Source organism: Lepisma saccharinum, chromosome 1 (assembly GCF_977018435.1).
Source record: "Lepisma saccharinum chromosome 1, izLepSacc3.1, whole genome shotgun sequence".
NCBI lineage: Eukaryota > Metazoa > Arthropoda > Insecta > Zygentoma > Lepismatidae > Lepisma > Lepisma saccharinum.
In genome coordinates, this window is record NC_139229.1 from 31,382,398 (window position 1) to 31,407,379 (window position 24,982).

Sequence of the window (24,982 nt, forward strand, 5' to 3'; positions counted from 1 at the left end):
AAGGTGACCGCTGCCGAAAACATAGGTTGCATTGGGAATTTTTGGCGCCGAAAGTACAAGAGATGGAACAAAACCACTTGCCATTGGCTCCTTTAAAACATTTATGTTATCTTATGATATGGTTGACATGACTTCGTTCAGGTCAAAAATTTTGAGCGCTCCCTTTTTAAAAATTTTCTGGGGTCCACCATGGCTCTTTGCAACACTTGCAACCCTCGCTTGATGTCTGCCATCAACGACATAATTTTATGTGTTTAGAAACTTGCCGCTTCGGCATCAGAGCTCTCAATTGAAGCAAAAAGCAACTTTGCAATCGTAATTGTGAACTTCCGCCATGACACAGGAGCCTACGCAGGTGTGGCGGCATTCTCTCTGCTCCCTCCATTATATCCCGTTTCTCTTCTTCCTGCACCCGGTCTTATGGGGAAGCTAATGCAGTCGTTTGCAGCCTCCCCCACCCCCCTCTAAAGAAACAACTACGCTGAAAGAACAATTGCTGATATCATTGCGTGGAGGAACCCGCACGAGAAATATGATACAGCAACCTGTTTTCCTTTCTGAAGGAGCTTGTCCGCGTCGTATTTGCCCACTGTACGCTAACCACTACACACACAAAAGTTAATGCATCAGTTGAAACAAAAAAATGCATAAAACCTGTAGTTCAGGCCAAATGTTTAAGTGCATCGTCGAATTTAATTAAATTGTTGTTGTTTTAAGTTAACTTTATCCACAGATACGCTAATCGGGACTGGACCTACAATTTGAAGTAGGATCCGAACCACTGGCCAATGTGCCACCAGCACCGGGTATCGTAATTGATTGCAATTCGACGACGTTACTGCTATGCTATCGAGGATGCCAAATGTATGATCGATTGATTGATTTGGTGTTTTAAGTCCACTTTATGCACAGTAAAGCTAATCGGGCCTGGACCTACAGTTTAAAGTGTAAATGTATGATCGAGAAACTCGCATAATGGTACATTAAAACGTACAGTTGAATATAGCAAGAAATATTTGCTTGCATCATATGACGCACTTCGGGGTTGCTTTTACGAAATGATACACAAAAATACTTGTTTGATTGATTTATACCCTATCCCAGCTAACTGTAGAGCAGGGCCGCGCATAGCGGCAGAAAGAGGAGGGAAATCGAGTGTTGAAAGCCAATGCGAATTAGGGAAATCGGGTAACTCCCGTCGCCCATTACACAATCCCGTTTCTCGCAATGTTCATTGGTGGAGCCGTCTCGCGTCACTACTTGCGCAGAGACTTGTTCTCGTTCGCCTGGTCTACAGTTAGCTGGGACAGGGAATAATTTGCTTTATTTCGCTTTTCTGCCACTTTTAGCTAATCACGAAGATAATGATGACTGAAGATATGATGAAATTGATGAAGAGACACTCACAAAGAACACCCATGCCCATGCCACGAACCTCGGACCCTTGGGTTTTTAGCGCGCTGGGCTAACCAACTGTAATTTAAAATCATTAATCTATATTTATGCGTAATAAAGTATTAAAATTGAAATACAAAAAAAGAGAAAAAATTAGAATACCGTAATTTTTACGGCAACTTATAAGAGTGTAGTGTGAACTACAAGGAACGGTGGTTTGAATGAAAGGTGCACAGCTCAGTAATATCACATCCAGTTTATTGTTGACGTACAGTCACCGGCAGTGGCGGCTCATGCTACTTATTGCTGCATTCATAGAAAAAAAAAGTACTTTACCTTAACTATTTGAAGATGAACTCCATGCGGCGGTCTTTCATTCAATTATTCATTTTTACTTGTACGATTTACCATTCAGAACCAGATTAGGCCTATATAACTTACTGCCAGAAAAGAAATAACTATTGGAATCGATTCGAAAACTTAAACTATCACGCACTTACTGACAAGCGAAACGGACGCGTTACATGACAGGCCACTGTTTCTCTCGGTAATCGCATGTTTGTGTGTGCTGGCCACCGTCATAGTGAGAGCTTTCTATTTCTACCACTTGGCAGCGCCACCGTACATTGGGCTGCGTTGAATGCAGACCGCTGTTTAGCATTGACAAGGGCCTAGCAGGGAGGGAAGTAGACGCAGTGCTTACGTTAGAGTTAACATGGAGATGTACTGGCAGTCCCCGAGGGGGAAGCGGCTTCATATACCAGTTTGCCTCTCATCGCGCGCCAAGTGAATTTGAAAGCTCCACACAGCGCAACGCGACGCAGTAAGATAGCAGAAGTATAAATATTTATTTTTTGCACTAATGGCAAGAAAATATAATTTGTTTTGGGGGGATGCAGTCCTATACGGCGGTGGTAGAAGTTGGTTGAAAATTCGCTTTTGAAATCCCCTCATCGCCGTAGAGTTAAGCAACACACATAACGCCTTGCAGCAAAGCTAGCATTTCAGGATCTGGGTGTCCCATTTTTCTTGACGGCGACCGTACCTTCACATATAAACCACGTATGCATGTGCTCCATTATAAATACATATCGGTATAGCTTATGTGTGTAGCCTAAAAAATCAAGGTATCCGAAGTATCCGATTAGATCCTAACGTGAAGTTCAATGCAAATTGAGCTCGAAATCTCGAAAGTCCAACAGACGGTGTACGTGGATTAAGTCGTTAGTAATAGCTGACCTCAATCGGTTCTCCATAGTTGTAGAACCTGACGCCCACGATGTCTGAAATATATTTACTGGGAACGCGATAAGACTCTCTTCGAACGACAATTTTGCGACACGAAGGGGAAATAAAATTCCTCATCTGGAAGTTGAAACTTAATCAGAATGCTTCTCCTCGTATCATGCTGAAAGTTATTTTTGAGTCTGGCCTGTGAGACGGAGGTTCGGTACCGCATACACAAGCATGCATAATTCTCTTATGTATATCTAAATCCTAACCTTAACATTCGTTGCAGGAAATCCATTTTTTCCCTCTAACATGCAATGCCTGAGCATTGATTATACCGCAAGATACCAAGCATTATAGTTGTATTTATTTAATGTATTGTGACACTGTGCATATTAAGGATAGGTAGTCTGGGAGCGATTATCTTCCTACACTCTCCCCTAAGTCATCCCCTAAATATTATTTCTGTTAGTGACAATGGTTCTGCATTATCGTGAAATGTTAAATGGGCATTATCCATTGTCAACTTACAACCGTTTTGTTCCCGTGACGGTGTAGTTATCACAGAGCGCTACGAAACCAGGGGTCCCTGGTTCGAATCCCGCCCTGGGCATGGGTGTTCTTTGTAAGTGTCCCTTCATCAATTTCATCATATCATCACTTACCCTCATCTTCGCGATTGGAAATGCGAAGCAAAATAAACCAAATCAAGTCGCCAATCTAGTGTCTTTACCTAACACTGTTTCAAGAGAGCACCTATCGTCTTCAGGTGAATGAAATTATTTTTGTCAGTTGAGGGAATCGAACCTGAAACAGACCTTTGGTCTTACAGTCTCTTAACACCCCGTTATCCTGGAAATAAATGCCTAACTATGGCCCTGCTTCGAGATAAAAATAGATTTTTACAGAAATGATGAAATTTTGATTGTGTGTGCATGTGCGTGCGTTGACATATTGGTCGTTTCGAAAACACGTTAGAACACATTAGCAGCAGGAAGAAATCCATTTTCCCCCCACCATTTTCAGGAAATAAACTGGTACGTAAAAAAAATTCAACAACTTGAGTGAATATGGAAAGTAAGAATGAATCCACTTCATAAATGGCTGTATATTCCTTGAAAGAGCAAAAATATGCTGAGTATGACCGAAAAATTTTATCAAAATATGCTCTATCACGTAGAAATGGTCAAAATATGCCTAAATATGTCCTTAGAAAGCATCTTAATTAGGGAACACATCACGCTTACCGAAAAAATATGTGAAAATCCTAGCCCAAATACAGTAAAACTTGTCTATCCCGGAAAATGATGGTTCCGAGCAAAATTTTCCGTCTTAACAGTTTTCCTTCTTATACAGGGTTGACTTTAAATACAGTATAGAGCGCTGCAGGAAATAGTGGAAAGACAGATTTACATTTCGTATTACTTATAATGTAGAGTACTAATGCATGTACGTACATGAATAAAAATGCGATACATTCATCAATTTCATCATATCATCACTCATCCCCATCTTCGCAAATTAGCCAAAAGTGGCACAAAAAGCGAAGTAAAATGGACACTCACAAACATCCATGCCCATGCCAGGATTCGAACCCGGGACCCCTGGCGTCGTAGCGCGATGTGCATAGAGGGAAAGAGAAAGATTGAAAGATGGAATAAGAGAGGTGAAGAAAGATTGAGATAAAAGTGAAGAAAAAGAAAGAAACAAACAGAGATAACAAGAAAAATAGAAAAATGACGAAAGAACAGAGGAGAAATAGACAAAGAAAGGTGGAGAAAGAGGGTAAGAGATGAAAGAAAGAAACGGAATCGTAACAGCTATGAGTATTGTAGCGCATTCTTTCATATCGACAATGTTACCGATAAGCGAGTGGCAACAGAGGCGTGTCCATTACAGTATTGCATTGTTTTCTTGCGAGCGAAAAAAATAAAGGAAGAAATTTCCGTCTTACTGAGAATAAAAATATGTCGTTGGTCTTTAAATGATGTTACGTTTCCGCGTTAATCAGGTAATTTTCAGGTATAAGATCGGTCCGTTCTGGGGACTGTTTTTTTCCGTATTTACAGGTTCCCTTCTTATAGAGGTTCCGGGATATGCAGTTTATACTGTATTAACCCTTTCTCGTGCGTGTACCGAAACTGTCATCGTCCTTCTCACCCCTTCCGAGAACCATCCCTTTCCCTCCTTCAACGAGAGTCTTTTATTGTCCTGAAAAACGTTCGCGTTTTCGCCGCATGCTAATGAAACATGAAGAGGGGAAAGGAAATCCGAGAAACAAGATGGCGCCCGGCAGCTCTTTTCAAGCGCAAGAGAGAGACGACGGCAGTTGAACTTTGAACCGTTTAGTTAGCCCGCGTGGGGAGATCCATTCTCCCAAGGTGTTTCGCTTTACGACCAATATTTCAAGCCATCCCTTTGACGCGCCGTAGGAATAACATCAATATTGGGGGAAGAGCGGACGTGGTGGAACAGGTACAATGAGATAGGGGTGGGTTTTTTCTTCTGGGTTCTTTGTAAACTCCACTGTTTTATGTTTTCCTGTCTGTCAGAGCTTTTTTTCTGGTGCCTTTTTCTTCTTCTGGTTTGTTCCCAGGCTAAAGGAGAGGAATATTCATTCAGTTTGTTCGTGGATTCTTTTTTATGCTTTGTGTTTCTCAAGTGTGGTAAGCGTTGTGTAATTGTGCGTCGAAGTAAACTATATCGATTTCCATCTACAGGGTGAGCCAAAAGTCTGGTTACATAGGAAAACAAACATACAGAGAAAAGTAAAAGCATCCGCCTGAAACAAAAAAAAATGCATAAAGTCTGAAGCTCAGATCAAATGTTTAAGTGCATCATCAAGAATGGATATTCACGTGAATCTCCGTGTGGTTCGCTGTTGTCTAGAATATTGTCAATAGTTTAATAGGCATACGTAGTCACGAAACTATTGAGATTATCTGGACAACAGAAGCAAACCACACCAAGATTAACGTGAATGCTTCAGAAGGAATTCTAAGCACATGTAATTTTTCAGAGTTTGAAGAGGAGAGAAAATTTCGAAAACTGCTCTGGTGTAGTCCAAAGTCCGATGATCCAAAATCCGAGACGTAAAACACCTTATTGTGTGTGTGTGTGTGTGCGATATTAATGTAACTCTCAAAATCGTTTTCAACCAATTTTTGACCCATTGCGATTTGACATTATTACACAATTACTGCAAAAGGTTTACTAAACCAGTGGGGGCGTTTGAATCCGTTAAATCCTCTTCTTATATACTGCCATGAGTACTGGAACCCACATAAACTTGACAGCAAAACTGCATCTCCACCGCTGTAATCAAAGGGTCCTGGGTTCGATTCCTGTTGGACATCTGGAGAGCGTCTTGAAAAAGATGTATCGAAAGGCGGAAAACAGAGCCGATGGACTCCCTGTACTGACCACGTGTCATCTCAATGAAAAGTCACTTGTCAGGCCTTCAGCCTCAAGATCATACGGATTTTTTTTTTAATGTTAACTTTTTTAAACAAATATTGAAGATTATAATAAATAAAGCGTTTGCCCTCACCCACTGGCTCATCAACGCATAGCCCAAACCCTCGGATCTACAAACCTGAAAATTTAGGTTTTTCCTCTCATGAGCACACGTTAAGAAGGGATTTCCCGAAATTCAACCCTAATACAACCCTCCTGGAACCCCGGAATGAACTCACTCTCCCGGTCGCTCGGACAATTTTGGTATCTCACAAAATGACAATTATTATTATTATTATTATCTCCCTTTATTTTCTTTTGATTTACATTTGGCGAGCTAACAAATTTGTTATTGCAAACCAGTTAAGTTCGGTTCCCGGTGGAGGCACATAGTGGTTCGGATCCCACTTTAAACTGTAGGTCCAGTCCCGATTAGCCTTACTGTGCATAAAGTGGACTTAAAATACCAACTCAATCAATCAATCAAAGCAAACCAATTTAACTTGACAATATTATTTTGAAGGTTCGTGAAGAATGTGTCATTGTTTGGGTACATAATGTTGTTGCGTCAAAATCTTGAGACTTCTTTATTTCTCTCCACCCAGTTTTACTTTATTACATAGATAACTAACTTCGTAGTACGTATTCACAGTAGCAAGACCACAAAAGAGATAACATCTGATATTCAGGACATTAGTCTTCCAGATTATTTTAATCTAAGAGGTTTGAGAATGCAAAGATATAGGTTGGGTGAGGGGCACACCCATCTGCTATCACGTCGCGTTAAATCTGGCCTTCTAACCTAACAACGTATCTATTATTTGAATTCTGTGAAAATAATGCATGCAAGTTGGTTAGGAGGGTCAAGTTTTGTGCTATCAGCATATCTGAGAAACCGTTTTCTGCCAAGTGTTAGCAGCTGAATGTGCCCCACACCATACCAACAATTCCCGGAAGTGGCACTTTATTTCGGTACGTTTATAGTACAAACCCTTGGACCTATTATATACGAACCTGGAATTTTAAGGATGCCTTCCCCTAATGACGTAAGCATCCACCCAAAAAGAGTTTTCCCAAAATTCAACCCCTAAAAGGGGGAAAAGAGCGTTAAACTTCATTTATTATTGTTTCGATACGTTCTCAGTCTCAAAACTAAAGTCGTCAACAGATGGCGCTGTGTGTATTACACATCTTCACCGTGTCACTACTAAGTAACAATTGTGATATTAACTATGTTGCACTGACAATAATTATTATTCCTCCGTACTAAACAGATACAGCTCAGCATGGTTAAAAACTTCTACAAATACAAGCACTGTTACATACACCTACATAATCTCACAGATGAATATGTGGAAAGAGAAGAGAAATACCACGGTCATTTTAAAAATCTTGAATGTAGTTTTAGTATTTGTGTGAAACCCTTCAGTTTTTGACTTTTACATTTTTCATAGAGAAAAAGGCAAGCAGCGCATCTCTTTCTTTCTCTCGCTTGCTCCAACCTCTCGCCTGTGTCGCGCCCTGGGGACAGCGTCTCTCATTACTCTTGCTCACGTCAGCGCCTCTTGGAAACTCGACACCAAACACTGTTACCAACTAGGCTCATTTGGAACCAGATCTGGATGCGTTGTTTTTTTAATCGTGTTCCACTGTTTTGATACCAAGAACGGGAACGAATCTTACTGTCAAAGTCTCGTTAGATGCTTGAGAAATTAGAATCTACGAGAATTTGTCTTCGTTAAAATTTGTTTGCTACCGTGCGACAGAAGTTGTTTCAGTCATGTCCCAAACGGAATTCGAAACCTGGACCTCTTGATTGTAAGGCGACAACGCTCTCGAGGTGGCGTCATTACAGGTGGGCAAAGGAGGGTACTGGCTCACTATGGAATGGTCTAGGTTTAACTAAATAGTCTAAATGAGAAGGTTTCAACATCATTTAGAGTATAGCAAGAAGAATGACAGACAGACAAAGGGATAAAAAGACAAATAGGAGAAATAGTGAGGAGGAAAGCAGTGGCGTGTCCAAGATTTTCGAAAGGGGGCGGAGTTACGTATACTTTCTTTAGTAGTCAGCTATCTTTTCCTGCCTTTGATGTTCATTTTTTTTTAGAAATAATGGGCCAATAGGGGGAAGCGGGTATGACACCCACAAACCCTCCCTTGGCACGACAGTGCAGGAAAGGTAAACGAAGAGAGAAACCTTGATAGAAAAACAAAGGGCTGAGCCGATGCCCATGTATCGGTATCGGCCGATAACACTGGTATCGATATCGGAAAGTATCGGTTGGGATTCACATACCGATACCAGCCGATACTTTTCCGTCATTTTGGTTTTTCGCGGGGTGCCCAAAAATGACACGCGACACATTCGCGGTGCTTAATTATCTTGAAAATTATGCAAAATTTGAAGTTTCTCTTTATTCTACAACAGGTTTTTGTGAAAAAACTGAATTTTGTAACAACATAACATGTAATTTAATAATTTGATATAATTCTTGAAAATTTGCACACAATTATTAATCAATATTTTGAACAACTTTTGATTATTACAATTTTCAAGTATCGGTATCAGTTAAAAGTGGTATCGGCTAAGCCCTAGATTAAAAAGAAACAGAGAGAGAGGAGGACTAAAGAAAGATGAACGTAACGTAAGTTGATAGATAACTCGGTACAAGAGAGCGAGAGAGAAAGAGAGAAAAATAGGACGAAAGAGAAGGAAAGAAAGAGAGAACAAGATAAAGAAATAGAGAAACGCTAAGAAAGAGAAGGGGAGAAAGCAAGAGGAAGAGAGAAAGAGAAACGGACAAAGAAAGAGATAGAGAGGGAAGAAGACGAAGAAGGGGAGGGTAAAGAGAGAAGAAGGCCAAGAAAAAGAGATAAATAGGACAAAGAAAGAGAAGAAACAAGACGAAGAAAGGGAGGATAAGGAGAGAAGAAGACTAAGAGAAAGAGAAAAATAGGAGATAGAAAGAAAGACAGAGAGAGACGTACAAAGAATTGTAAACAATTCGTTCTTAAGTTTGATGTAATTGAACCAAGTTTTGATGTAACTAATTTCAACAGCTGCATAAGTCATTTGGTTAGTTTCAACAGAATCAGTGAAAAAATACTTCAAACATTTATTTATTTATTGAGAAAATTGCAGATAGAGCACAAATTGACATTTTATACGGAAATCATGGTTTAGATACGATTTTTTTAACGTTACTGCATCACCTAGATTATAGCTTTTACACATAGAGATAACTCAAAGTCTACACTTTGATATGTAATTGAAACATTAAAAGAAACACTATCGTAGTTAGGTTAGGTTTTCTGAATCATGTTTTTGTCTGATTAAAAACCTTTTTTGGACAAATGTTTAAGGAAGTTGGCCAAATCTCCAGTATCTAATTTAGGCATAATTATTTCACTGTAAACAAAAGTTATAACAGGTTATGACTAGCTCTAACTAAATTTCAACGCCATGATTATACAGTGATGAAGTGACATAATAGAGTTTGTATTTCAGGGGGGAAATATCTTCAGGTGATATTTTTTTTATTTCGTATCAATCACGGCATGATTTAATTTCAATGTTTGCGACGAGTAACTTTAAAAAAATACATAATTTAATAACAAACTTTGGATGTACTCATGTGATATGGAAATAAGACATGTAAACAGGCTGTCGGTCTTTTTGCAAATTGTTAAATTCGAAAACCAATTACTTAATATTTCCTGGGTTGCGTGCGTTTTAAAATATAATTAGCGACTTAACACATGGCTTCCACTTTCTGGATTAAGTAGTTAGAGCCTGACACGATGGCCGCCGGAAGTCAGGAAGATGAACTTCCGTTTGGACAGATGGGGAGAGCGAAAGGGGGGTACTCCCCTTCCTCTCCCTTCACGAAGGGCGTGGCATTAAGTTATAGGCATTCATCAGATCGTTTGAGCGTCCCCCACCTCTTCCAAAGAAGTCACCGAAGACAAGTAATTAGGGTTGCCGCCCTTTCTAACGTTGCTTAATTGATTCGTAAGGTGGAAGGATTTGTGGGGGTTGAAGGTGAAGTCGTTAGTTGATGTGTCTTCAGAGTCGAAGTACAATGTGTGACAAAGGTTATGCCCATTTCTTGCACAAAGTTAGGCTGTAGGTAAAGTTTAGAGTTGGATTTGAACCCAGGATGACTTGATTACGAGACTTTGTGGGTTGGTGGATCAAATTTCAGTCAGTCTCAAGGCTAGATTGTATCATGAATCCTCCTCGGCATCGAGTTTTCTAAAAATGTCGTATCGGTTTGAAGAACAATTTTGGTACTCCAAATTTTCTCTCTTTTCTATATATTTACGTGTATTGTCACTGTATACACAGAAAGAAAGATTTCCTTGAATTAACATAACATGTTAGGTTAAGCTTTTGGTAAATATAAGCAAACAATTTAGTAACCTTTACTAAATTTGATACTTATGACCAAATTATTTGGTAACTCTAACAAATGTGCAAAAATGGAATTTGGTTCTGGAGAGCAATACTTCGGTTATTGCCTATTTTAACAAATGTTGGCAGAAACTATTTTTTGGTTATTCCAAAGGAATTTTTTTCTTTTTTAAAATCATCATGCTAAAACGGAGTGATCAATTTGACTCAAATAGAATTCAAATTTCAGCCTCTTAGAGCTAACTGTAAAATTTACAATATTTTACCATTAACATTTTTCAAAATTTAAATTTAACCCTTTTTTATAATGCACAAAGATAGATAATGATTATAAATCGCCGTTGCATGTACCAGAAATATATTTTTAAAAACTGAATCATTAAAATTATATTAATTGGATTAACTATGTAATTAAGGGCGGTTAGTACTTTAAAAACGGGCATGGTCATTTTTATGGCAGTTGGATAGCAGCGGAAATGGATTGTCTCAAAGAGAATAGTTTCTGCTAACCAAAAATTTGTTTAAATATGCGACAAAGAAACGATTGTTAAACAGAACCAAATTTTCTCAGTAATCGTGTACATTTGTTTGGAGTTACCAAAAATGTTTGTTAAAATTACACTATTTAGCAAAGGTTACTATTTATTTTGGTACTTACCAAATTTTATTAATTCTGTGTGCACAAAAAAAACATAATTTTGTTTGAATTAACAAGACGCGTTTAGTTAACCATAAACAAAAAATTTCGTATCCTTTACTAAGTTTACTAATTTTGAACAAATTCTCTGAACAAATGTGCATGAATACTAAAATAATTTGTTTGTGGGTGTATTTCAACAAATGTTTGGTTACGAGTCTTTGGGTGGGTGTGGGGCGATTCTAATCAAAGTCTCTCTGTGTAGACCATCATTTTTTCAGTCAACAGTTTACAGTATTGCTCAATTTATAGAGTTGAGTACGTGTGCAGAAAGGTAAAAATCTGTTTTTCGCCCGACATATTGCAATTCATTGACCATTTCGCACAAATGCAATGATAGGCTAGTACTTCAAGGCATGTAACTGGTATCTGCAAATTTTGGGCAGTTCTCGTGATAGCAAAATTGGAATCTTCCCGCTTTGTATCTCCGCTCCCCTCTTCCAAACTATGCACTTTACTTTGATATTTTATTATCTTTAAAAATTTTAGAGCTTTGTTTCGTAAGCTACGGAAGTATAATTCAGTCATAGGTTTCTAAATGGCAAAAAAATTGTTATTTATTTCAATAGTATATTTGGAGACCAGGGGGTTGCGAAGGGCTGCTTGCGCATCCCATAACTTTCTTACGCAACCCCTTCCGCACCCCTTCTTCAAAACATATTTTTAACTGAATACTTCACAGAGAAGAAAGTTTGGAATACTAACCAAAAACTAGTTTCTGGCAACCAAACATTACAGACGACGAACAAATGATTATTCACTAGCAATAAATGTTCTTTAGTAATCGTGCACATTTGCTTGTAGTTACCAAAGAATTTGGTCAAAATTGCCAAATTTACTAAATTCTGCCATCTTTTTTTTTGTTTACAATTACCAAAAACTTTAACTAAACGTGTTTTGTCAATTCAACCTAATCGGCTTTTGCTGTGTTGCAGTGTCATATTACGTCATGACATATGAAAAACGATATCGTCATTTTCAGCGTAGAATGTTATAGGTAAACGAGACCACTCTTATTGTAAATTTCATTTGATCATGACCTGAAAGAGACACAGCATTTACTTTCCTGTACATTTAGCTGTTGTGGTGAAAACAAGCAAGCAAAAGATTAGTAATTTTCGATTTTGTCGACATTTTAAAAAAAGCATAATAAAAGTTGATTGATATTTGATGTAATGGTTAAAGAATGCATGCATGTTTCATGTTTTCTTTATTTTCCACATCGCACGCACAAAATTCCATTCTGCACTCCCTCAACACCCATAGATGATTAATCCTGGAGCCGTCGCTGTTGGAGACCTAGGTTATGTGTGTGTTTTACTCCATTAGATTGTTGCCTTACCTCATGGCCTGGAACTCAGATTTCACCACGTGGCGGTGTTCTTTGGAGAATACACATGGCAACACTGCAAAACACTCAAATTGCGAAGAATGCACAGGACAAATTTTCATAATTCTCAACGTCGTGGAACGTACAGGAAACTTGTTTCTAATGTACATTTAGAAACCCATTGGAGCCCACAACCCTCATCGAATTAGAACATTGCACCGTTTTCAATGTTTATATTTCTCACTTTCATCATGTAAAGTAATGTTTATTGTGGCTTGTGACTGCAAATAGACAATCATTACTTCATCATACTTTTAAACGTACTTGGAGAAGAATAACAATATATTTTAGAGACAAATGCCTTTTAATGGAGCGTCGGGCAGTTTAAGATAAAGACCTTGAAATGAAATAATCTGTATCTTATTGAATAAAGGTGAATAAGAACATTACGTATTTTCCCTTTAAATAAGTTAAGTGCTATCATTACGCTTTAAACATTTATGCTCTGTACTTATTAATTTTAGTGGCTTTTAGTCTTTCTTCAATTATTTCTTTAAAAATCATAGAATAAATAAATGAATTACTTAGTGGACCACAACAGCTAATTACAGTCTGTACTTCTCCCGTGCTAGGTACAGGATGGGCAGGCCGCATTGGGAATGGGCCTTCTGCACAATAAATCTAGACTTTGGCCTAGCGAGAAGGAAATTTTGGTAAGTGGATCCACCGCGTTCGCTTGGAGCGGGGTTTTGCTTCTTTATCTTCTTCTTTTTATCTTCAATAATAACTCTTTTCAGAAAATAAAGGGGAAAGAAGTAAAGGTGTCGGGACATTGTTTCTTGAAACTAACATGTTATCTTTTCATTGTTTTCTCTTCATTGTTGTATGATATTAATTGTTTAAAAAATGAACGAGTCGCTCCTATAGGATTTGAGAAGTCATAATGGTTAAAGGAATTCTGTAAATGGATAAATAATTGGATATACATTTTAAGTTATTGGAATTTTGAGTTTTGTTTTTCTTTCCTCGCTTGTTCTTGTTTATTGTTGTTGTTTTGTGCATTTTAGTCTGACGCTGGTTTTGTTTGCCCAAAAACGTGTACATGGTTTATCATTTTCTGTTATTTTGAGTTTGTTCTGTCGAATGTCATATGAAGGGTAACGTAAAGTTAAGTAACTGAAATTTTGAGATTGAGAATAGTTTTCACTCTGCCTTTCTTTCCGCGCTTGTTGATTGGTTGATTTGGTTTATTATACTTCGCTTTTATGCCACTTTTGGCTAATAGTGAAGATGAGGATGAGTGATGATATATGATGGAATTGATAAAGGGATACTCACAAAGATCATCCATGTCCAAGCTTGATTCGAACACGCGACCATTCTCGTTTGTTTTTGGTTAATGATTGTGGTTTGGTTAATGATGTTTTAACACTCAAGTTAGTCAGTAGGATTCATTTGTTACTTTTTCGTAGCTCAAAATCCGTATATAGTTAATCCTTTTCTGTTATTTTGAGTTTGTTTTGTCAAATCTCATAATCAGTATCTGTCAGCGTTGCACGAAATAATGCAAAGGAATTGTACTTAATTGTTCTAATGCGATAGTACATAAGAATTGAAGAGTAGAGTACACACGTGTACACTATCTGGTCGTTTGTTGTGATCATATAACTAGAACATTTCCGCATAACTGCATACCTTATTTCAATCTTGAGTGTACACTTAGAAATATAGACTATTTGTCTTGAAATAGAATTGTAAACGTAATGGTATAGTAAGGGAGAATGGATTTAATGAGACTTAACCACACCGTTGTACAGTCACGGACACTTCTGCGTTTGTAACAATTCCACTGACTTTCAACGTGACTGTGTTACGGAAGTATTCCTTTACTCAGTGGCGGCGATTGGGTTCCTAAACCGGGGGGGGGGGGGGTGCAAGGTGCCAAAACTGGTGGGGCAAAGACAGTATATTTTTCTTTGTAGATAAGATTTAGCATAGTGCGGGGGCAAAAGTGACGAAAAGTGGGGGGGGCTGCTCCTCGCCTCCCGCCACTGCCTTTACTTATATTGATCTTGTTCTTTGGAGTCAACCATTTAATAAGATCTCAATGTTTTGTTCTTTTCTTGACAGAAAGTTTGTCGAAGTCCCCTTTATGCTTGGTTTGCTAATCGGGGCAGGGCCTATAGCTTATAGTAAAGAACATGTGTGCAATATGCCTCCGACGGGAATCGAACCAGGGAATCTTTGATTACAATGCAACAGCATTACCCACTATTAGAGGTACGTCTCTTTTTGTCATAATCTTCCTGACAAAGACTGCCTCTGCCCAAAAGAAAGAGAACACGTGACTTCTTCAAGGCTAGCGTGATTTGCATCAAACGTTTTCTCCCCCTCCCCCTCACGATTTTCCCAAAGTTGGAGTTCACGTGTAGCAGAGGCAATTGAATAATTTATATAGAATTTAATAAGACAGATAACGGCGCATCATTGCTTTAATAGACCAACAAATCTACTTTCTTTGGTTGTGCAGAACGACATAAATGCGGAATAATTTGTCGATTGGGACCTTGGGCAGCTTGCTTCTTTACAAGGCTCGTCTCGGCAGCTGGAACGATTAAAGACGTCTTTTATTTTTATATATTTGTATCCGCGAGGTCGTTTAAGTTTTTCTTGGAAATGAAATATGAGACATGTTTTGCCAACTAATAATATGAATTTTATTTCTTATAGTCTATGGGTGGTAAGGGCTGAATGATAATGGCTCATCTGTTTCTTTGGAGAAACCAAAAAATAGGCGCTGTTGATCAAATAGCCTAATTGTTTAAATAGGCCTCAAACAAACAATTGTCCACCAGCACCAATTGTTTTCAGTAATCTGGTCCATTTGTTTAGAATAACCGAACAATGTAGTCAAAATTACCAAATTTAGTAAGACTTGTGCGCATTTGTTTAGAATTGCCAAATAATGTAGCCAAAGTTTCAAAATTTAGTAAAGGCTTGTGCCCGTTTGTTTATAATTACCAAACAATGTAGTCAACATTACCAAATTTAGTAAGATACGTGCTCATTTGTTTAGAATTGCCAAAAAAATGTAGTCAAAGTTTCAAAATTTAGTAAAGGCTCGTGCCCATTTGTTTATAATTAGCAAACAATGTAGTCAACATTACCAAATTTAGTAAGACTCGGGCCCCTTTGTTTAGAATTACCAAATTATATATCAAAATTACTAAATTTTAGTAGAGACTCGTGCTCCTTTGTTTAGAATTACCAAACAATCTAGTGAGAATTACCAAATGTAGTAAGACTCGTGCTCATTTGTTTAGAATTACCAAATAATGTACTCAAAGTTTCAAAATTAGAAAAGACTCGTGTCCCTTTCTTTAGAATTACCAGACAATGTGGCCAAAATTACCAAATTGTTACCAGAAAACTCAACCAAACGTGTTTTTGATTAATCTAGCAACCTGACCCTTCTGTACACGTTAACATGTGTGGTGCAAAATTACACCAAACGTGTTACTAATTATGATGGGTACTCAGTAGCATATTTATTTTAGAGTACATGTAACATAGTTAAATAATCTGACAGTTTTGACCAAAATAGTGTCGGAGCTAATATGATCACTTGATCTAGTCCAAAAGTGGATTTTTTTATTCATCTTTGACTAACTGCTTTCCTCAGCAAAATCTCAACGAGTGAATCTGGGATCCCCGTGCAGAAGATGTGCCACTTTGTTTCCATGAAAAACTTAATACCACTTTAACATCGGAAGTTGTGCTAAGTTACACAGCTTCTGGGTAGTGAAACCCTATTCCTCTCGACCTTTTTTTACCCTTGGAAGTGGCCTGGAAACAAACATGACGCTCTTCCCATGTTTGTAGCCATGCTTCAACATGCATTCGCAAATTACACGAACACGTATTTCATTCCCGAGCCTCGTGACCAACTTCAGGATCGACCACCGTGGGTAAGATAATGTAGTGGAGTAGTTTCCAGTAAAAGAGGTGGAGGAGCACACGTTAGTCTTTAGTTCTTCCTTATACGTCATTTTTCTACACCTGTGGGTGAATCGCGACGATGAGGACGAAACTGACAAAGAGATACTCGAACCCGGAATCTCGGCTGGCGAGGTCACCACTTTACACTGAAATGACCGATGTACTCAACAACTTGTAAAATGTATTGCACCATTAAATTCCTTGAGCATTATATTCCTGTACTATTCTTAGTGATTAGTATGTCACGCTACGCAACCAACACAGAGAAAAATATTTCTGTGGAACAAACAAAAATAGTTACTGACAACCAAATTGTATAGTTTAGATACTTTGGAATATTCCCCAACCTTATCTTGTTTACCGCCGGTACACCAAATGTTTTCATTATAACGAAATTCCCGGAAAATTTTTGAAGTTGTCGGACTTCTGTATTTGTTTTACTTGCATGCCTACATTGGCGTTTTATTTCTATTGTAGCGTATCTAATTAATATACTACGTATAAATTGGAATTGTTGCGGGTCAAATTTTCAGAATACGCAGGCGACAAACAAATGATTGTTCACCAGATCCAAATTCTTTCAGTAACCGTGCACGTTTGTTTAAAGTTAACAAAGAATTTGGTCAAAATGAACAAATTTAGTACATGCTAAGAAACGTTTTGTGTATGGTTACAGAAAAGCTTAACCAAATCGTGTTTTATCCAAATTAGTTTCTTTTCTGTCAAGATACCTTGCTTCGATCCCTGGTATTGGAGGGATATTCGGATCCTTATTTCATCCTGTCATTTCGACATCTCCACGTCATTATGTACCACTAGCTCTTGTACTAATGGCAAAATCTAACTCCATAACGCAACAGCCACAAAATATCTCCAAGAAGATAGAATTAGATGCAAACCGAACCTTACGGCTCATGGATGGGAAGATTTTGACAGGTCCAGACGGACAGTTAATAAGGAAAACTATTTCTATACTTGGTGAAAATTTTAGCACCATTCCGAGGACTTTTCTTCAACATTGTCCACTTCCACTGTTTCTCGCAGCGTGTTCTTGGAAAATCGCCTGTCTCAGTCTCAGGTGAACTACTTCGCTGCAATGAAAGGCGCGGAGAGAGGATTGTTCGAAGGGGGTAAAAAATTGCTAGCACAAAGAAGACAATTGAGCAACTCAGTTCTTCGAAAATATCCTTGAAACTGGCTCCCAGGACGGCGAAGGGGGAAAACCTAGCATGGAGGAAGGCAACGCCCAAAGAAGCGTGTCAGAAGCAACCCAGATCGGTCTGCTGCCCGTCCACGATGCAGTGATGCAATGAATTTTCAGGTGCAAGGCGGGGTTTTCCACAGGTGCGTTGGTGTTGCAGCCTCCTCTCTGTATTCGATGGACATTTTGATTCTGATCGCTGGCGGGATGGAAGACCGCTTCACAGCTTCTGATTGCTGGCATTTGGATGTCCCGCCTCACAGATTGTGAATGCTGGCGGTTGTACGTACAAGGTGTCGCAACAATTGGACGGGTTTAAATTACAGTGGTGTAAGTCACTTTTTAAAAAGAAAAATAAGTCTGACTCACAGCACTTTGCTGATCAACACAACAGCTGTTTCCTTTATCACTAGACCTTAAACTGTCATCTGTTGACAGTTGAATGAATCTCTGATTTACTTCACGTTTTCTGTTAACAGATGACTTATCTCGATCTGGTTTCTGTGTCTAAGTCTTTTTTTTCTTTTTTTAAGGTGACTTACACCACTGTAACTTTAACCCGCCCAAATACGCATGTTTTTGGAATGTTTGGATAGGTATACAGTGATTTCGGAAAGATGACGTGCTTGTTGCCAGAATCTTCACGCGTTCTGATTGCTGGTCTTATTTATGTCCATTTCATAGATTCTGATTGCTGGCTTAATGGTTTCGCGTCTCATAGATTCTGATTGCTGGTGGTTTGGACGTCAGCTTTACAGATTCTGATTGCTGGCGGAATGGATATCTGTTCATAGATTCTGATTGTTGGTAGAATAAAAGAAGGCCATTGAACAGATTCTGGTCGTTAACAAAATGCTTGCGATAAATGTATGGCTGCGAAACTACATAAATACGAAAGAAACTGGTATTAGGAATAGAGAATTGGCTTGCCCATTCTCTGCAGCGTTGTATGCCTGTTCATCGTAATTCTTTCATTCTGTTTCATTTTCACGGTTGCTAGTGATTTTGTTCTCTGTTTTCTTCCTCGTTCTTCCTGTGATGAAATCTTCACTTTGTATTTTAAATTCGTTCTCTCTCTCTCTCTCTCTCTAAATATATATAGATCATAGAAGACATCGCTAAAATATAACTGGAATTATAGTTTACTACTATCTATCCACACGAAGACTTGTAAGTGTCTTCAGGAACAATTCCAGACAGTTCCAATTCATTATAAGTGAAAAATGTTAACGAAGACAGATGAGAAGAAATAACTATATGGCCGATGGATTCACGATGTGGTATATATGCTAAAATACTCGACATAGGAGTAGGAACACGGAGGTATAGCAACGATACGGTATTTTCCCTTTCGCCATTAACCAGAGGAGTCTACCCTGCCCCCCCCTTCTCCGGGGTACCCCCTAACCAACAGAGAAATTTTCCCAGCCATTTTTACACGTGCAAGGGTCCCCCCGCACCAGGAAATCAATTTCTAATGTGATGTCGTGATGTAAATTGCAGGCTGGGGTGGTTTCGCTCGAGAGGGTGGTTGAGGGATTGACCGCCGACTGCCACGAACGAGGGTGGGAAATGGGAGAAGTTGACGTTTATGAGCCGGTGGGAAAAAGCGACGAAGGTCATCTTTCTGTGGGCGAGACACTCTCAAATTCGACCCCATTTGGAAGGCAGGCGCGTATCTCTCCAACCACCGAGTACGTTGCGAATTGGTAAGGAAATTGTTCTGACAGGGGTTGCAGGAGGTGGGCGTTGGTCCCTGGTGGTAATCCAGGAAGGGTGGTGTGTTGACTCGATGGTGGTGCCGTTTCAGATGGCAATTCTCGCTAACCTGATGGAATGGTTAAGCATTAACTTTTCGTATTACAGCTTCAGGGTACATGTATAGATGTGTTTCACCTACGTCACAAACTGTTGCATTGTGACTTCGAGCAGCCATGATGGAGGGCGGGCAGGAAATTTGAACCTTGTTTACGATGATACATTGTGCAGTGTTGGGTTGTTCAAACAGAAGCTCACGTTATTTCACGATATTTCCTTTCACACGACAAACAAAATTGGCCTACATGCCGGCTGTGCGAACCCATCTATTTTCAAAAAAAGTAATCGGCGTTCATTTTACGGTGGGGAGTTGCATTTTTCGCATTTTTGTTTTTAGTTCTTTACTGCTTTCATTTGATAATTTCGGAAGGGGCTGTAGCCCCATCAGCTCCCCTCTGCGTACACCAAAATAGCCAATCAATAAAGAAACTGATAATGGCCAAAATCTCCCATGCTGGGAGACCTTGACGAGCTAAACTGACGATCCCTCCGGGAAGGTTCGATACCCGGTGGTGGCGCAAGTGGTTCGGATCCCACTTCAAACTGTAGGTCCAGTCCCGATTAGCCTTTCTATGCATAAAGTGGACTTTAAAACAAGAATTCAATCAACCAATCAACCCCCGGGGGAGAGCTAGTACAGCGCGCTGCGACGACAGAAGACCCGAGTTCGAATTCCGACCTGGGAATGAGTTGGTGTTCTTTTTGCATGAGCCTTCGTCAATTTCATCATATCATCACTCATCCTCATCTTGACGATCAGCGAAAAGTTGTGTAGAAGCGACGCTAAATAACAAAAATGACATCAAATCGAACTATACTATCCCAGTGAACAACGTTTTATGCCGCGCAGAAATAATCCACGAAAGACAGGATATTTTTGTAACAAACCTGCTCGAGAAAGTGGATTTAAAACCACTGCGGCCTGCTCACATTGTCACTGAATGGGAAGAAATACGACCGTAGCCTTTTTTAAAATGAAAAAAGCGCGAAAGGAAAAGAAAAAGGAAGTAAACAAATTATAATTTCAGAACGAAGCAAGAAGGAACAAAGAGATGCCTTTTTTTTTGTAATGCCGTGCTCAGGGCCCGAAAGGCCCAAAGCTTCCGAAAGCGGCTAATTTTTACGTGTGTGTCTCATTCGTTATACTTAATAGTGACAAAAGAAAGGTTCGGGGGGGAGAGGGACGGGGGACTTGAAAATTCATATCGCGTCCACGCGGTATACGAGGACCAGAAGGTTTCGACGAGTTTTCTTGGAAGCGTGAAGCGACCAGAATACAACCGGTGGATGCTCTTAATTGAGCTATGAGGTTTGAGTTTATGATGACCCCTAGCGTCGGAAACACATTCTCGGTGGTGGGGGTGAGTAAAGGGAGGTTTAGGGTAAGGAAAGGTGGTTTCTTCAAGGGTTGTTTTGATTGTGACGAATTTGTCGAAAAAAATACCTGTGTGTATACTGTGTGTCTCCGTGATTTCGTCTGTTGTTCTCAGAATACCCACATGACTCGATATGCGCCGGCGTCCTTGGCTACGACGCCAGTGGTCCCGGGTTCGAATCCCGGGCTGGGCATGGCCGGGTATTCTTTGTGAGTGTCCCTTCGTCAATTTCATCATATCATCACCGTCTTCGGAATTAGCCAAATTTGGTAGAAATGCGAAGTAAAATAAACAAAAATTAACCAATAACTCGATATTCGTCAAATCAAGGCTGACATGCACTTTTGGTGTGTCAATTGAAACATCTAATTTTTGTTTCTTTGAAAATGTTGTCACACAGAGAACTAAATGTATCGAATCTACTTCATGTATCAGAAAAGTATCGATTGAAGCACTTAGTTTTTTGGCCTTTACCAAGAATAAGGTTTATGGTTAGATTCATTTTTGCTAAGGTAACAATGATGCAAGTGAGAAATTTACATGTCGAGCTTTAATACGTCAATGAAGTGCCGACGTCCATAGTGGAGCGGTATCATCATTTAACTTCATCGTGGCGATTAGCCAAAGGTGGCAAAAAGTCGAAGTAAAATAAACCAAATCTATCAGTCACGATCTTCCTTTACAATTTTCTAGGATCCCCCAGATCACCCTTCTATCCTGAGAAAATACTAAGAACTGGCGCGGGGACCGTCTTTATGGCAGTAACCCTCTGTTGCCGCTTCTATAAACTTGTGGTCAAACAGCCAATTAGTCCTACCGCTGCCCCTCTGTTTAGGCAACAAGCGGCAACATTAGAACCCCTTCTTCCCGAAGCGGCTGTAGAAAATCATAACCCTTCTGGGCTGTGAATAGGGACCGGGAGTTGCGTAGCCGAGGTATAGTAACTCGTTGAAAATATAAGTTAATTTCGGAGAGATCACCGTGAATCAAACCAAAAAATAAAATGTTCTTGCCAAAGTTGTTTACCATTTAGAAATTCGAGACACACCCTTCTGGACATCCTAATAGTTTGTTTTTTTAGTTTGAGTTTTGTTTTCAAGTTCAATTTATGCACAGAAAGGCCAATCGCGACTGGAGCTACAGTTTAAATTGGGATCCGAACCACTTTGTACCTCCACCTGGCATCGAATTCGAAACCCCTTGATTACCAGGTAACGACGTTAGCAATGAGTTCGGGTTTAACAAAGTTATGCTCTTACCACACACACAAATCTATATTATCGTCTGTTCCTTAGATTTATAGTACGTTGACTGCGTGACAAGGAAATAAAAAAACTGACAGAGAAATCTTCCTCTCAGCGATGCTTGGGGTGTTGGGGACAAAAATGAAACATATTCTCTTTATTGTTGTGCGAAAAGGACTTCAGGGCGATAAGGTGTTTTGAAGATCGATTATCTTTTGTTCAACCTGAAAATGATCATTATACCTTGTCCTCCTACTTCCCGCTGTAGAAAAAATGTCTTCCAATATTGGCAACACTGTTGAACAATGGTGATCGAATGCAATCGTGGCTACCATTGGGAAATTATATGGAATGGGAAAAAATGAAAAAGGCGGGAAACAAAAGTAGAATTTCTTGTAGGTACCAAACCTCTTGGTGACAAGTATTTAGTGATTATCTTCTTCCTTCATTAAGTATTCATAAGCTTGCCTGTGGCCTTTTTTTAGTCCACAACGGTTTTATGAAAATTTCACGTTCAAGTTTTGTTCCCCCCCCCCCCCCTCTCTCTCGGCGCTCCTCCCCTTGCCGTTTTTTTCTTGTTTCGTGTTTGTTTATTTATTGCCCGCTGGGACTCGAGAGGGACGGCACCTGTCTTTCTGTCCACAGAAGTGGCTGGTCAGTGTTGCAGGATCAAATTTATTTTAATAATCTTCGGATTTTTTTTCTGGATAAGAAAAATTCTTTAAAATGAGGGTTGGATTATTGTTTTTATTGCATGGTGCAGTAAACCTCTTAAACCCGGAGGATCATTGTACTGTAAGAGTGGTGTAAACAGCACAGCGCTCTTTCCGGTATACCCTTCATGGAATTGAAGGATGGATATAATCAATCTAAAACTTAATACTGTGTCAAACGTTCGTTTTTTTAGTGTCTACTTTGTGTAGAGATAGCCCAATCGGGACTGAACTTAGAGTTTTAACACAGAGAAAAGTAAATGTATCCTCTGAAACAAAAACAAAAAAAATCATAAGTCTGTAGCTCAGGCCAAATGTTTAAGTGTATCGAGATAGATGCAGAAAGTTGCATGAGAAACGCATCAACTGATGCATTAAAGTGCATCTCGGCAAAAAGAAATACTTCCTTGCATCGCATGATGCACTTTGGTGTTACCTTTACTATAGTATACAAAAATGCATCAAATTGCGAACCTGATTCTTCGCAGAGGCCATAAAGCATGCGTTTCTGGTCCATCGATAAATTTGGTGCATTTAGTTTTAGACCTCACCACGCAAAGTTGAATGGTGATGAAGGGTGGATGAAGGGAAAATCACAAACACATATGGATGACGCAGTGGCGTATGCTGAGACCTGGACTAGCTCAATATACAACCTGGTCCTAGGCTATGGAGGAAGGGAGATGACTCGGCTCATTCTTTACGTCTTCAAGGAAGCCACGTTGCCATCCCAACGGTAGTCAGTTTGCGAACTTATAAAACAATAAGGTTGCCAACTTCTAAGAAATCAGGTTGCCAACTCCTAAGAATTCAGGTTGCCAACTCCTAAGAATTCAGGTTGCCAACTCCTAAGAAATCAGGTTGCCAACACCTAAGAATTCAGGTTGCCAACTCCTAAGAAATCAGGTTGCCAACTCCTAAGAATTCAGGTTGCCAACTCCTAAGAATTCAGGTTGCCAACTCCTAAGAATTCAGGTTGCCAACTCCTAAGAATTCAGGTTGCCAACTTCAGAGTCGTCATAATCTTCTTTTTTAAATCAGGTTAGTTCACAGTTTCTAATCGATTTTTCTTCAGTATTTTACTTTCTACGCTTCAAGCTTCGCAGATAGCCTAGCTAGCTTGGAATATACGCTCCTGGTGGTTAAGCAGTTCGAGGCGCCAGAGCCTTGTTAGTCTGCAAACTCCAGTCCAGGATGTACCACGTGGAAGTCACATTTGGGTATCTTCTCTACGGGTCACCCCAACAAACATTTGTTTTCGAGATGCTATTCCAAACCAACTTTTTCCTCTGTGCACGGAACTGGCAACACTGCAGGATTGCGCATATATCTGTTACCTCCACGAAAAGGATAAAACCAGAAAAAAAAAATGGAAAACGGAAAGAAAAAAACAGGGCGAAGCAATGTAATGGTCGTGAATCCCCTGGAGGGAGTCCCCCGGGGGCGTTCGTGACAACACTTGAGGACCGACCCTCTGTCCGTTTCCTACAAAACGCAACACACCGGAAAGAGATTCTGGAAAAATAGGTGCGACTGACAAACCGCTTGGGGCAATGGAAAGAAAGAAGTGGAGGGGGTATAGTGACATGTGAGCCAGGAGGACAAGCATACGAATAAATATTCCCGCTTGAATTTACTCGGGGCGGAGGAAGATTTAAGAATGGACTGTTTTCTTGCAAGTTAACTGCCTCGGTCATTGTACTTAATTCATTGTCGTTTCGCATTGTCGCTTCCATTGTGTCCTCTTGTATAGGGAATTACCCTTGGGCTGCTTAGCAGATAATTTTCGCGAAGACAACTTGAAGACCATTATGTCTTTGGCACCTGAAAAGAAAAAAACGAGGAACGAAGCTTCCTTTTTTATTGTTTTACTCCGAGCAGAACTATGTCACGCATGCATATAGCTACACTTCTTTCCTTCGGAGGAGGAGTGCATTCCCAAGGATCTATAAAACAACTTATACATTATATTGAATAACAAGCACCATTTGGACCTTCCCGGTGGCGTAGTCGTAACGTAGTCGACTTGTAATCAAGGGGTACCAGGTTCGATAGCCGGTGGAGGCCTATAGTGGTTCAGATCCTGCTTTAAACTGTAGGTCCAGT

At 39.6% G+C, this 24,982-nt stretch overlaps 1 protein-coding gene across 6 annotated transcripts in view; it reads left to right on the forward strand.

The window, feature by feature from the left end:
• The window catches only part of LOC145994316 (transcription factor Sp9-like), a 142,647-nt gene that overhangs the window by 87,787 nt on the left and 29,878 nt on the right, over nt 1-24,982 (forward strand). For 3 of the 6 annotated variants that reach the window (XM_083130431.1, XM_083130423.1, XM_083130446.1), the window contains one exon: nt 13,158-13,238. The exons of the other annotated variants lie outside the window; for them this stretch is intronic. In XM_083130431.1, the coding sequence (XP_082986557.1) occupies nt 13,158-13,238 (81 nt within the window). The remainder of the gene's footprint in view (nt 1-13,157; nt 13,239-24,982) is intronic. 6 annotated transcript variants of the gene reach the window in all.